The sequence below is a fragment of the Microcaecilia unicolor genome, chromosome 2 (assembly GCF_901765095.1).
Source record: "Microcaecilia unicolor chromosome 2, aMicUni1.1, whole genome shotgun sequence".
NCBI classification, from domain to species: domain Eukaryota; kingdom Metazoa; phylum Chordata; class Amphibia; order Gymnophiona; family Siphonopidae; genus Microcaecilia; species Microcaecilia unicolor.
Genome location: NC_044032.1, coordinates 316,365,652 through 316,380,207, shown reverse-complemented (window position 1 = coordinate 316,380,207; position 14,556 = coordinate 316,365,652). Strand labels below are relative to the sequence as shown.

The 14,556-nt window shown below is 40.7% G+C and overlaps 1 protein-coding gene across 2 annotated transcripts in view; it reads left to right on the top strand.

Moving 5' to 3' along the window:
* Positions 1–14,556, top strand: part of FSD1L (fibronectin type III and SPRY domain containing 1 like) — a 525,899-nt gene that overhangs the window by 242,463 nt on the left and 268,880 nt on the right. For both annotated transcript variants that reach the window (XM_030194325.1, XM_030194324.1), the window contains 2 exons: positions 11,118–11,327; positions 11,664–11,762. In XM_030194325.1, coding sequence (XP_030050185.1) covers positions 11,118–11,327; positions 11,664–11,762 — 309 coding nt within the window. The remainder of the gene's footprint in view (positions 1–11,117; positions 11,328–11,663; positions 11,763–14,556) is intronic.

Sequence of the window (14,556 nt, the reverse complement as noted above, 5' to 3'; positions counted from 1 at the left end):
CGCCCTGATATGTCCTCATTTGTTGTTTTCTGAATTTCTGATCTGAAAAAGGGGGATACCTTTGAAAGCTAATCAAAAAGTTAAGTTAGTCCAATAAAAAAGGTATTGTCTTATTTTTCTTTTCTTTTATTCACATCTGAGAGCAGCTTGTATCTCAGGCTGATGCTACTTAGAAAAGCGAACTCACTGAGAGTGAGTTTTATTTTGTGTACTGCACTAATCAGGCAGTTGGGCTACTCCTGCTGGTTTTATGTTAAGTCTCTGATGCAGCACTTGTGAGGATGAACCATGGCCATGTGGGCAGTTAGAGGAAAATTGTATGCTGTTTTTATTTATCTGCATTGAATAAATATTTTTCTACATGGATCTGCACCTGCTATTTGCTGTTCTGGATTCTGCAGACCTCTTGTCTGTGTGCTTTTTGGCCCATTTATATACTGCATCCTTGCCAGTTGGTGAGCCCCACCAAACACTAGTTAATACACTAGTACATTTGAGCCTTTCTGAGTTATAAGATGAGGATTTAGCTCTTCTTAATGCTCCATTGAGGTCAAATGAGATTGAGAGTAATTTCCTCGAGCTTCATAAGGCACCTTTCCCAGATGGATTCACCAATGAATCTTATAAATTATTGAAAACCCTTCTTAGAAGAAGCCTATTATTAGTTTATTTGCTACCTTATATTATCCTCATTTGGGTAATTAATAACCAGACTAATGCAGTAGAAGACTTTTATAACATTCAGTGATATCTACACCTAGACATTTCTCAAAATGGCTTACAATTAAAGGAAAGGCTAGCTCAATAATAACAAAAACTGGTCATCCAGCTAGCTCTGGATCGAATTTCTTACCAGTATCCAATCGTTCTAATAAACCAAGAGTAGTGTTAATCACAATCACCTTTGTTTCATGTCTACCCATTCCAATAACCTATATTAATGCCAGATAGTTTATCAATAAAACTGAAAATAATAAAGGCTGGATTGACGAGTCACAACCTGGTTTTACACTAATAACAGAAACTTTGTTACAGTCTAAGGATGACCCTGCCCTCAATGACATATGCCCTTCAGGTTGCAACATTTCCCTTCTCGCAAGAGAAAAGAAAATAGGAGATAGCATTGCTTTAGTTGATGACTTTTTCAGTAATACAATTCCACCTTACCATAGTAATCTCAGAACATTTATACAAAGTTCAGTTGACTAACATTTCCAATATTCAACTTTATATACCGCCATCCAATTCTAACATACCATTCATCCCTCCCTCCCCCCATCTTCTCATCTGTGTGTATCATTTATGTAGTATGCAGTGTGATGAGTGAATAAATACTCATGTCTAGTAGATCATTATTAAACCATAACCGTCTGATAGCATAGGATTCTATCTTAACCCATAAGCTTCCGTCTTGCCTCCATTCATTAAGAATATCTAACTTTGTATTTGTATGGTATTCAGTATTAAACTTCGAGCCTTATGCCCTAGGGATTGTATATATGGTTCCCATATTGCCCAATATTCTTTCTTACGCTTTATCGTGTTTCTGGCATCTTTAGCTTCCCATGTAGCTAGGGTGTGCATGCTGTTCCGCCATTGCCAGAATGAGGGTGCTTCTTCCTGTATCCATAATTGCATTATACATTGTTTCCCTATAACACTAGCTTTATAGACAAACTGGCGTTCAGCATTTCTTAAATTATGTCTGCTTCCTTTGTATCCTAACAGACAGTGGCGAGATGTCAATCTAATCTGTGTATGTAATACTTGTTCACAAAATCTTTGTATCACATTCCAGAACCGCTTCACCAGATGACACTCCCATAACATATGTATGAAAGGCGCCTCCCCCATCTCACATTTAGGGCAAGCACTCGTTGGTATCCGCCCCGCATAATACGCCTGCTTCGGTGTAAAATAAGCTCTCATGATCACTCTATATTGAGTTTCCCTATGTCTGGCACTGTGTATGTTATCCTTAATCTCTTTGATATGTACCAAGAGATTCTCTTCTGTAACCAGTATTCCCAAATCAATCGTCCATCTCTGCGCTATCATATCAAGTTTCTTTGGCTGTGTCTTTGTTGCTATTATCTCGTAGAGTCCTGATACTGTCACCCTTTGTTGTTCCCTAGGTATCAGTAAATTTTCCAAAAGTGGGATCAATCCCCTAGAGCATCCTAACCTCAGTAACCTGGTCACATAGACTTTCACTTGTAGATATGAGTACCAATCTATGTTATTAACCCCCACTATCCCCTGTATATCCTCCTGTGTTCTTAGTTGTCCTGTTCCATGAAATAGATCTGCTACAACCACCAACCCTTTTTTGGCCCATGTATCATACCTGTCTGAACTTAGGCCAGGCACAAATTCCGCATTTCCCCTCAAAGGTAGTAAATCCGTGTATCTTGGATTTTTCCCCAGTAGCCGTACTAGGTACTGCCACACTCTCCTCATGGGACCTAATAATATATGCCGCCTCCACTGTTTTGGTATCCATGTTGTATTTGTGTGTAATAGATAATACGGATGATATGGTTTAAATAATTCTTTCTCTAGCTCCCACGGGGTATATTCTTCAGTTCCCAGAGTCCAATCGGCCATGTGTCTCATCAAACAGGCCCAGTTATATTCTTTCAGGTTTGGCAACCCCAACTCACCATATCGCAGCCCTCTATATAGTTGTTCCAATTGTACTTTAGGTTTTTTCCCTCCCCAACAAAACTTTGAAATCAATTTTCGTAATCTCTTCATGTCAATATTTAGTATAATGAGTGGGAGTTGTCGAAGCACATACAACCATCTCGGGAATACAACCATGCCATATAGCCCAATCCTCCCACTTAGTGTCAGAGGTAATCCCTGCCAGCGTTCTATAGTTTGCTCCGTTTGTTGCAGCAATTTATCTATATTTTTCCTATACAGTTTTTGCGGATCTGCTGTTAGCACAATTCCCAAGTATTTAAATTCTCCCACTGTCCAACGAAGTGGAAAGTCTCCTTTCCATCGGCTCGGAATATTTTCATTGGTGGGCATGCTTTCTGATTTTTGCATGTTTAATTTAAATCCTGAAAAAGACCCATATTCTTTAAATCTGTCTAATAGCACCGGTAAGGCTATGTCTGGGTTAGTTAAATGAACTAAGAGATCGTCGGCAAAAGCCGAGATTTTAAATTCATGTTTCCCCATACATACTCCCGTGATTTCTGGGTCTTCTATTATTGTCCGTATTAACGGATCTAGTGTCAAAGCGAACAGCAGGGGCGACAATGGACAGCCTTGTCGCGTCCCTCTGCCAATGTCAAACGCTGCAGTATAGCTTCCATTAACGTATATTTTGGCTTGTGGCTCTTTATACAATGCTGCAATGGCCTGCACAAATGTTCCTTCAAATCCATACGCTCCTAACACACTAAACATAAACCCCCAATCCACTCTATCAAACGCCTTTTCAGCGTCGAAACTTATCAGTAGCGAATCCAACTGTTTCAATTTTACCCATTCTAATGAAGCTAGTATCTGCCTCATGTTCTTCACTACTTGTCTACCTGTTATGAATCCCACCTGGGGCGATCCAATCAGATCCGGCAATATTCTTGACATTCTTCTAGCATATATCCCAGCCAGTAATTTGGCCTCATAATTAATGAGTGAAATTGGCCGGTACGATTCCGGTTTAACCGGATCTTTCCCTGGTTTTGGGAATACCACTATATCCGCCATCCGTAATGTTGTCGCTAATGCCTCCATTCCCACCATCTGCTGTAATGATTTCTGAATGGGCTGAACTATATCAGGCTCTAACAGCTTATAAAACTCTGCCCTATACCCATCCGGTCCCGGCGCTTTATGTAAACTACTACTTTTAATTACACTGGTGAGTTCGTCTAGCTCTATGGGTTTATTTATCATCGTCTTTTGGGCTTCTGTTATCTGGGGTAGTTCTACATTACATAGATATAGCCCCAGCTCTAGCTGATCCTCTGTAACTGGATTATATAGCTTGTTATAATATGATGAAAATATTTGTCTTATTTTATCATCGTTATGCATCAGTCCCCCTGTAGCACTTTGCAAAGATAATATTTTCTGAGGGCCTTTCTTTCGCTTAATCATCCCTGCTAGCATTTTACCTTGCTTATTTCCATATTTGTATAATTGATATTGGTAATATATCGCTGACTTTTGCGCTTTTTGATGTATTAACGTATTTAGGTGCGTTTGCGTGGCCATTAACTGTTCCCTTATTGCCCTTTGATTTGTGTTTCCATATTCCCTTCTTAATCGAATCAATTGTTTCCCTAGTGTTAGTATTTCCTTATCTCTGCTTTTTCTCTTATGGCTACTATAGGCTATTATGTCTCCTCTAAGTACAGCTTTGGCTGCTTCCCAGTATAATATAGGATCCTGTCTATGTGGTTCATTATGCATTTTATAGTCCATCCACTTCCCTCTGATGTATTCTAGAAAGTTTTTATCATAGTACAGCTCTATAGGAAATATCCATTTATAGTGTTGGTTTCGAGTCCTCTGTGTGTGGATCATAATAAAGATTGGTGCATGATCTGATATTATTGTGGGATCTATTCCTGCCTCTTGTATCCCTGTGACATCCCCTTCACTCACTAATATATAGTCTATCCTAGCCTGCGTTTGATGTGCCCTAGACAGGTGGGTATAATCTCTAATATCTGGGTGTAGTATTCGCCATATATCCACTACTTCTAAAGTATCACACAATAGGGGAATTCCTTTCATTGATTTATCTATTTTACTTCCCGAATTATATGTTTTGTCCAGATTCGGGTCTGCCACCGTGTTAAAATCTCCCCCTATTACCATTCTGATATGTGGTTCTTGAGTTTTAATATGTTGAATTTTTGTGATTAGTGTGCTATAAAATTTCTTGCTATATACATTGGGGGCATACACATTGACTAATAGTATCCTTTCTCCATCCACTTTCACTTTGGTTATTACATATCTTCCTTCAGGGTCTCTAAACGTATATTCTTGGTCAACCTGCAAGCCTTTATGAAACAATATCGCCACTCCCGCTTTTTTCCCTACTGCTGGGGCCTCTATCAATGTGCCTACCCACCAACTTCTAAGTTTCTCATGTTCCCGTGATGTTAGATGGGTTTCTTGTATCATTGCTATAGATGCCCCTTTTTTTTTCAGAGCCCCCAGAATCTTCTTTCTCTTAATAGGCGATCCAATACCTCCCACATTCCAGGAGTATATCATCATTCCCTTCATGTAATCCCTCTTACTGTGTTGTGTATTAACAAGATATATCTTCTCTTAAGTGCGGGCCACTGTCCCAGCCGCAGTAGTCCCGCTCCTCTTATTATCTTACCATACATCCTTCCTGCATACTGTTTTATAATATCTTTTTCCATTCTTTCCCTTTGTATCACAGAAATCTCCCACCAGCCCCCCCTCCCCTCCCTTCACCTCCCCCCTTCACTGTCCCACCAAGCTATCCTCCCTTTTGGCTAGTCACCTTTTATCGCCACCACCCCCCCCTCATTGATAAGCTTCTGTATCTTTCTTTTAGCATTACCTTTCCCCTTTAATCGGTCTTACTTTAAGTGTATATTCTCCCTTTCCCTCCCCCATCATTCTAGTTGACCTCTATCCCATTGTAACATACCCCTTCATTCATACAGTCTTTGGTCCATGTCAGTCTGTCTCAATGTTCAAGTTTCAGTTCTGTTCTCCTCTGTCTGCAACACATTCAGGGATTGCAGATACTCTCTTGCTTCAGCCACCCGATCAAAAATTTTTGTTATGCCGTTCTCTGTGATTTTGAGTTTAGCTGGGTATAGCAGTGCAAACTTGATTCTTTTATTATAGAGTTCTGTGCAAAGTGGCGAAAATATTTTCCTTGACTGCTGCACATGGTGTGAATAATCCTGGAAGCATAATATCTTTTGTCCTTGGTATTGCAGTTGCCGCCCGTTTCTAATCTCTGTTAATATTCGGTGTTTATGTCGAAAGTTCATGCTTTTAAATATGACTACTCTTGGCCGTGTCATGCTGCTTCTCTGAGGCCCAATCCGATGTGCTCTCTCTACACAGAAGTTTGTCAGGCTGTTCTCTAATTGTAGCTCCTTGGGTATCCATTCTTCCAGAAATAACGTTAAATCTTTATCCAAGATTCCCTCCGGAAGTCCCACTAATCTTAGGTTGTTTCGCCGACTTCTGTTTTCAAGATCGTCGATGTGAGTTTCCATCTCTTTTATTTTCTTCTCCATAGCGCTGTGCTCCGACCGCATGTTTTCCACCTGGTCTTCCAAATCAGAGGTGCCTTGCAGGCCGGCATCCAGCTCTAAATTCATGGAATCTAGCCTTTCATGCGCTTCCTCCGTGCGGTCATAGAGTTGCTGCAACTTGCTGTCCAAGGCCGCCTCCACTGCCGCCTTAATCTCTGCCGCTATTTCAGCTACCCAAGCTGATCCGGCCGTTGGGTCTCCAGGGCTTTCGGGGTCGTCCATTTTGTTTGACACCGACTTCTGCTTCTCTCGTTCCTTACGGACCGTTTTTGTCGCCATTCCGGCTTGTTCCTTTATCGCTGTCTATTCAATTCGCCGCGACTACACTCTCTTATTCTTCTAAATTATATTCCTGTTTTTAAATTTTGCTGTCGATCCCTATTTGCAGATTTTCAGGGGGGGTGAGCACGGAGCTTAGTCTTTCAGCGTCTGCTCCGTGGCATAGCGACACGTGACCTACATTGCTTTAATATATGTCTTGCTTCAAAGTCACCATCACTTCTGAGCTCCTATCACCCCGTCTAGAAATTATTGCATATAATATATCTCTGATGACTCCACTAGCAAATCATCCTCCAGGTAATTGGAATACGGTTGAAAAGGAACTCACTGAGTCATCTCTAGCACATGTGTCAAATCAGATAACCTATTCCTGATAGGTGATATTAATCTCCATTTAGACAAACATGAAGACCCACATACTAAGTTTCCTAGATTTCTGTAAAACTTGGCAATTTTCTACTCCTTTTGGAATTTCTTCCCACAAGGGCCATCAGTTGGATCTATTAACATACCTGTTTTCTTATTCAACAAACTTCTTTATTTCTAATCCTGTATGGACTCCTGTCCAATCATAATAAGTTATCTTTAACCCTCCACTGGAAAGAAGAGACAAATAAATCAAGAATAAAAGCTCAGGTCTCCTCATCCAGAGGTAAAATTGATTCCTCTACCTTCTGGTCCAAAATAACTTTTGACCAATTAGGATCCCTTTCTCAATCATCAAACTTCATACATGCTTAGATCTTTTAAATGATATAGCCCCTGCAAAAACAAAGATTAGACCTACCAAAAAAACTGTCTCCATGGTTCAGTGACAAACTATTAGAGGCAGAAAGATCATGCAGGCATCTAGAAGGTATATAGTCCAATGCAAAAACAGAAGACAACTAGAAAACTGGCAAAAATTACTAAAATACAAATATAAAATTGAAAAAGCCAAAACTAACTATTATGCTAAATATGTAAGTGGGTTCATGTTAAATAACAGAAAGCTCTGTGCTTTGGTTAAGTCTACTTAACGCAATCCCTGACCCTAACCAATAAATCTACTCCCTCCACAGACCAACTAGCAAATTACTTTGAAGAGAACATTAATTAAATTAGATAAGAATTGAAAGGCTCAATCACCAATATGGACAAATATATACTTCCATCTGTCAATTCTGCTATATGCCACCCTGATGCATGGGCAGAAAAATCATAGATTAGAATTTGATATGTCCAGTGCCTTCAGTGTGGTTGACCACAATATATTGTTGTACTTATTAGACCACTTTGGTATTAGTGGAACTGTCTTAAAGTGGTTCCACAGTTTCCTGCTATCAAGATCCTACCAAGTAAAACAATTGGGTTCCATAGAGCTTTCCTTTGTAGCCCATATTATTCAATATCATGATGGCACCACTGGGTTACTTAATGGAGGCTCGCGGATTTAATTCCTTTATCTGTGCCGGGTCACCATTTATATCCCTTTCAAAAGTGAATTACTAGAAATTATGTATGAGATTAAAACCAGTTTAGATTGGATGGAATCTGGGCATCCAGTCTCAAACTCAAATCAGGAAAAGACTAAATTCCTCATACTTACCAACCCCTATCAACCCATTTCCTTAAACTTCATTATCGACAACACTTCATATGCCTTAGATCAATCAATGGAAATCCTGGGCATCACTGTCGACCAGCATTTATCATTCGAAGCTTCAGGGCTCAAAGGTGGCTCTTCCATACACTATGTAAGTTCAAAAGGTTGTGTCCTTTCTTCCCAAGCTCCACACTTCTTCTTATCACCCAATCTCTGGTACTATCCAGATTTGATTATTGTAATGCCATATATACAGATATTAAAATCTCACTCAAATAATTACATGCAACAGTTAATTGGTTTACCTTTGCATAGTACAGTAAAAACATCTAGAGAATACCTCACACTCCATTAGCCAAACTGCAAAGGACTTTTTTTTTTTACAAATCAATCCCTGTCGCAGGCATCACAGAGTACCAAACTTTGGAATTCTGTACCCAAGCAATTAAGGTACTTATAAGATTGAGATTTTGTAAGTTACTAATACTACTAATTAAGTACATATCTTATCAAAAGACAATAAACTAATCATTCTATCCTTCTTATATGTTAACCTAGCCTAGCTTCATGACAAACACACAATTATTCCTAATATGTTAAGTGGAGAGGTGTGGTAGCCGTGTTAGTCCACTCTTAAAGATTATCAATAGAAATCAAACAAAATAAAACATGGAAAAGAAAATAAGATGATATCTTTTTTATTGGACATAACTTAATACATTTCTTGATTAGCTTTCGAAGGTTGCCCTTCTTCGTCAGATCAGAAATAAGCAAATGCGGTAGCAGATAGTATATATAAGTGAAACATCCAAGCATTACTTTGACAGTCTGACAGGGTGGGAGGGTGGGGGTGGGTAGGAGGTGTGCATGGGGACATCAAAGCATTTCATTGATAGTCTAACAGGATGGGTGTGGATAGGTGAGGGGAGGGTGATAAACAGAGAAATACAACTTTATGGTTTATAATGGGCTAGAAAACCCAGTTCCTAATATGTTAAAATATTGTAATTATATGACTTTTTGATGTTTTTCTTGAATGCAAGGTACATGGAACCAGAGCTTGTTCAGGATAATGTAGGATACAAATGTCATAAATAAACTAAAATAAATAAATATTATGCCAAGGTTATTGAAGACTGCAGTTTTCCTAGGGATTCTAATTGTGCCTTGGTTACTGTTATTCCAAAGCCAGGTAGTTTTATGGACACCTCATCTGAGTTCTTTATTGAATGTTGATCTAAAGATTTTTGCTAAGGCCCTAGCACTTAGACTCAATCATATTTTACCCTGATTGCATAGGGAAGGCCAGGGGTTTGTAAAAGGGTGGCATGGTACTAGCAATGTTAGGATACTTACAGCAGGACTGGGAATGTTGTATAGTCCATGGTACTGAGGCCATGATGGTAAGTTGTGATGCAGAGAAGGCCTTTGACTTGGTACTTTAGCCCTGTCTTTCCAACTACTTGATTTTTTGGTTTTGAGGGCTGTTATTTGTAGGCCTTGCATGCCTTATATGAGATCCCTCAGGCTTTAATATCGTTCAGTGGAGTCATATCCTCTAGTTTTTCTCTCTGCCAGGGACACAAGACAGGGTTGCCCACTTTCACTTTTGTTATTTTGCATTATTTTTTGAGCCATTTTTGCAACAGCAGCAGCAAAATCCATTAATTACAGGGGTCATGCTGTGCATGAGGTTCCTTAAATATTTGGCCTTTGCAAATAGTTTTTTTATTTTGACCGATTTGCCTATGTCTCTACCAGAATTGTTGCATGCATTAAATTTTATCAGCAACATTCGGGATTGAAGCTTATCTATCAGAAGACCATAGTGAGACGGCTTAACTCCTTACTTGGTGCCCTGGCAGCCTTCTCTGAATTATTTAAGAGCATCCCTCCTGTTTGTCCCTTCCCTTTTCTTTTTCTTGAAAATATGGCATTCTCTCCCCATCCTTCACTTTCAGTCAATTGTCTGTATGCACAAAATATTGTTTCTTTCTCTTCTACTTATTTTTTATGCATTCTGAGCCACCTAGATGGCACTACTGGTTGGTGGATTAGTGAATCTGAATAAACTTGAAATTTGTATGTGTTAGATGCGTAAATGTGTGCTCCCACCTACCTATAAAATATGTGCATATTTTTTTAGAATAAGATCTACATACACCCAGCATGTACATACTTGCATATATGCTAGTATTCTCCACATTTATGTGTGTAACTGGCATGTAAATGTTAGCACCTACTTTATTTAATTACCCATTTAAGGGACAGTTTTATAACTGGACGCCATAATTAAGTGCCACTTTACAAGGACTGTGAGTCTATTCTATAATAATATGTATAATTGACAGAATAAAGTTGCACTAGTGTGCCCACATTTAAGTACTAACATGGCAGGTCTATAGCTGCCATAAATGTTAGCTTGTAAATGCCCCTACCTTGTGAACATCCCCTTACAATTTCATGCTTAGTAATTTTAGTGCATAATTATGGCATAGTAGTTGGTCACACTATAGCCATTTACTCGCATAAGTGTACACTTCTGTGCATCAATGCTAGTGCAACGGTCACTTAAATGTAGGCAACTTGTTATGGAATGAGGAAGCTAATGGCTAATGTGAAATGAGTTGTTGATCTCCATCTGTTTTCCACAGCCATCCTAGTTGCCGGCTTCCCGTATCAGTTTGTCATCCCAATTGGCAGTCTTAGCAGCACAGTCAGTGATTGTACACAGAGATTGATTAGGGATTAAAATTTTTATAAGAGGTCCTCGCCAGGGTAGGGTTCAGGTATATTGTCAGAACAGTGTGGGGAAATTGCCTTTGTTGGACCAACAGTACTTCCCAATTCAGGCGTCTTTGGCTGCATGGAAAAAAACTGGAAAGAGAGTTTGCAGTCTCTAGAGTGCATGGCTCTAATTCCAAAGTAGAGGTTGCATTTCTCTGTTTTTGTTTTTTATTTTCTGACAGTGCCTAAAGCCCCCGAGATTGATACAGCAGACTGTCTTGTGGCAGACAACTGTGTGACCATAGCATGGAGGATGCAAGAAGAAGACAACAAAATTGATCACTATGTGCTGGAGTACAGGAAAACCCATTTTGATGGGCTTCCAAGGATAAAAGATGAGAGATGCTGGGAGATAATTGATCATATCAAGGGAACAGAATACACATTGACTGGTAAGGATTTTCTAATGTAAATGTTACTTCATGTGTGTTGTATATAGAGAAATATCGACCAGGTTTTGGTAACAAAGTGGAGAGCAATACTCCTCCAGCCGCTCTGAGAATAAATATTAGTCTACCATGGCATTATATTCTGATTCTATTATAATTTATTTCTTCAATTTGATGTTCTCTGTCTATATGTGCTTGTGGATTTTAGTGAGGCTTGGGTTAAACCTAATAATCGGGTCTGCAGTACAGGTGATAGTGAAAATGCATGTGGTTATTTTTATTTGTAGTTTCTAAAAGTAGATGCATTTAATGTCTTTTAACAATTTAATCCTTGATCAGGTGTGAAATTTGAGGCAAAATACATGAATTTCCGAGTTCGAGCCTGCAACAAAGCAGTAGCTGGGGATTACTCAGATCCTGTGACGCTGGAGACTAAAGGTAACTATTGATAGAGCTTTGCAGCTTCTTGGCATTTGTCTTAAAGCTTGGATGATGGCAAATAGATTCAAATTGAATGTACCTAAATCAAAGATTTTGTTTTTATCAGGGAAAGTTGCCCCTTCTCTTGTTCCAGAGAGCTTCTGAATTGATGGTTTGAAAATTCCCACAGTGTTAAATGTAAAGTATCTTGGTATCTGGGTTGACACTTCTTTATCCTTATCTCACCAACTTAAAGGTACTATTCAGAAGGTATTTTTAAAATTAAGACTGATTAGAAGGCTAAAAGATTTACTTCCACTATCAAATTTCAGAATTATGGTTCAATGTTTGATTACTTCATTACTGGACTATTGTAATTCACTGTATTTGGGCATACCAGCATAAGTACATAAGTAATGCCATACTGGGAAAAGACCAAGGGTCCATCGAGCCCAGCATCCTGTCCACGACAGCAGCCAATCCAGGCCAAGGGCACCTGGCAAGCTTCCCAAACGTACAAACATTCTATACATGTTATTCCTGGAATTGTGGATTTTTCCAAGTCCGTTTTAGTAGCGGCCTATGGACTTGTCCCTTAGGAAACCGTCCAACCCCTTTTTAAACTCTGCCAAGCTAACCTCCTTCACCACTTTCTCCGGCAATGAATTCCAGAGCATATAGATTATGCATCTTACAGGTAGCACAGAATGCAGCTGCATGTCTTTTGGCAAAAGCGTCTCGATTTACTCATTCTATGCCCATCTTAAAATGTTTACATTGGTTACTGATTCAGTGGAGAGCAAAGTTTAAAATTCTAGCTTTGATTCATAAAGCTTTGAATGATGTTGCTTTGATGGCCATTGCCAATTCTTTAGGGATTTACAGACCTGTGCGTGTGTGTAGAGTCATGGTACTAGTCTTTAACTCGGTCTCTGACCCACTTATTTCTTGAAGTGGGAGAATATGCAAGCACAACTGACAGTTTGTTTGGATGATCACTTCTGCAGTGGCACCATACAACTTGTGGAGGGTTTTGCTAGTTCATGCTGTCATGGTGCTGCTTATCAGGAGGCTCAAACTGCAGGCTTGGAGAAATGCCTTCATCCTCCGTGATGACCTGTGGGCAGAAACATAAACTGCAGTATCTGACAAATCACTAAATAAGTATCCCCTTCTTCCACAGCACTGATTTCTCTCCATTCCTTGTGTTTCTTTGAAGTATACACTGTCGCCTTTCGTCCCTCAACATCTTTCTGTGGCATAGAAACTCTCACTGTAACTGTACACATAATATTCAGTGTACAACAGATCTGTTCTACTTCAGTGTAAACAATTGTGCTTCCCCCTGTCACTTGGCATGCCCGCCCTATGTCACGATTGTGACTTTTTCTTGGTTTGTGCTCCCCTCGCCCTCTGGTGGTCAGAACCAGTGGCTGCCATAGACGTTCCAGACTCTTTTTTTCAGTCCGGTCCAGATATTTTAGCCCTCCAGTCTTGCTTGGAAGTTTGGCAGCTAGCCTCACCCTTAGCTGCCTTGAGATTTCTGCAGTGAGCCTCAGCTGCTGATGAGCTTATTAGCCACCTGGAAACTTTTTGCTTGGCCTTTGCAAACGCCAAAGTTCCAAGTTAGTGTTTGGTGCTGATAGGAGCACTTCTGTCTGCTTGTTTAAGCTTCCCTGCTTTACCCGTTTGCTTTCCCTGCTTTAGCCTTCTGGTGCTGATAGGAGCACTTCTATCTTGCTGTGCTGTTAGGAGCACTTCTGCCTGCTTGTTTAAGCTTCCCTGCATTACCCTTTTGGCTTCCCTGCTTTACCCTTCTGGTGCTGATAGGAGCATTTCTGTCTTGCTGTGCTGTAGGAGCACTTCTGCCTTGTCTTGTGTCTTACCTGTATGCCTTGTTCTTGTCTGGGTGCCTGTGGGCACTCCTGTTTTGAATCCTAGCCCTGTTTCTGTCAAGTTTGTCTTGATCCACTCCATCCAGTAAGTCCTGCCGGCTGCCTGCACCTAGGGGTTCAGCCCCTGGTGAATGGTGGTCAAGCGCAGGTGAAGACCAGTTACTCTGCTTATTCCCTGCTTGCCTACTGCTGTAGTTCGAGTCCTGTGGTTCCAGTTCAGTTGTTCCAGCTTTGCCTGTCTACAGCTTCTCCTGCCTTGCTTGTTACCCAGTCCTGGTTGAGGGTCTTGCCTACTGCTGCCGCTTGTTGGCAGCGCTCCAAGGGCTCACGTGGTGCCAGTGTCCGAGAGCCTGAGACCGTGACAGATTGCAAAGGCCATGAGCTCGGCAAGATTACCCTACCAGCTGGGTTCCAGCTCAGTCATTGCTTGTGATCCTTTCATGACCCTTCATAAATATCGGGGTAAACTTCTGTCTCATCCGGTGTGGAAGAAAACTCCTGAAGCTGCAGCAGAGAGGAGGCGCATCCGGCAGCTTCCTCTCGGAAAAAATCCAGTTTCTGATATTGACCCCTTTATCACACTCTCTGAATATCGCCGTGAACTTGTCTTGAATCCAGCTTTGTGGGATACTCCTGAAGCTGTCGCTGAAAGGAGACGTCTTAGAGATCCCACGCTCTGGGCTCAGCTACAGTCCAGCCCCCAAGTTGTGCTTCCAGCTAAGCCTCGGAGTCCGGTCCAAGTGGCGCTTCCAGCCAAGCCTCTGAGTCTGGTCCGAGTGGTGCTTCCAGCCAAGCCTCTGAGGCCAGGCCGAGTGGTGCGTCGTACCGAGCCTCCGATTCCAGTTCAAGTGGCACTTCCACTTAAGCCTCTTAGTCCAGTCCGAGTGGCGCTTCTAACCGAGCCTCCGATTCCAGTC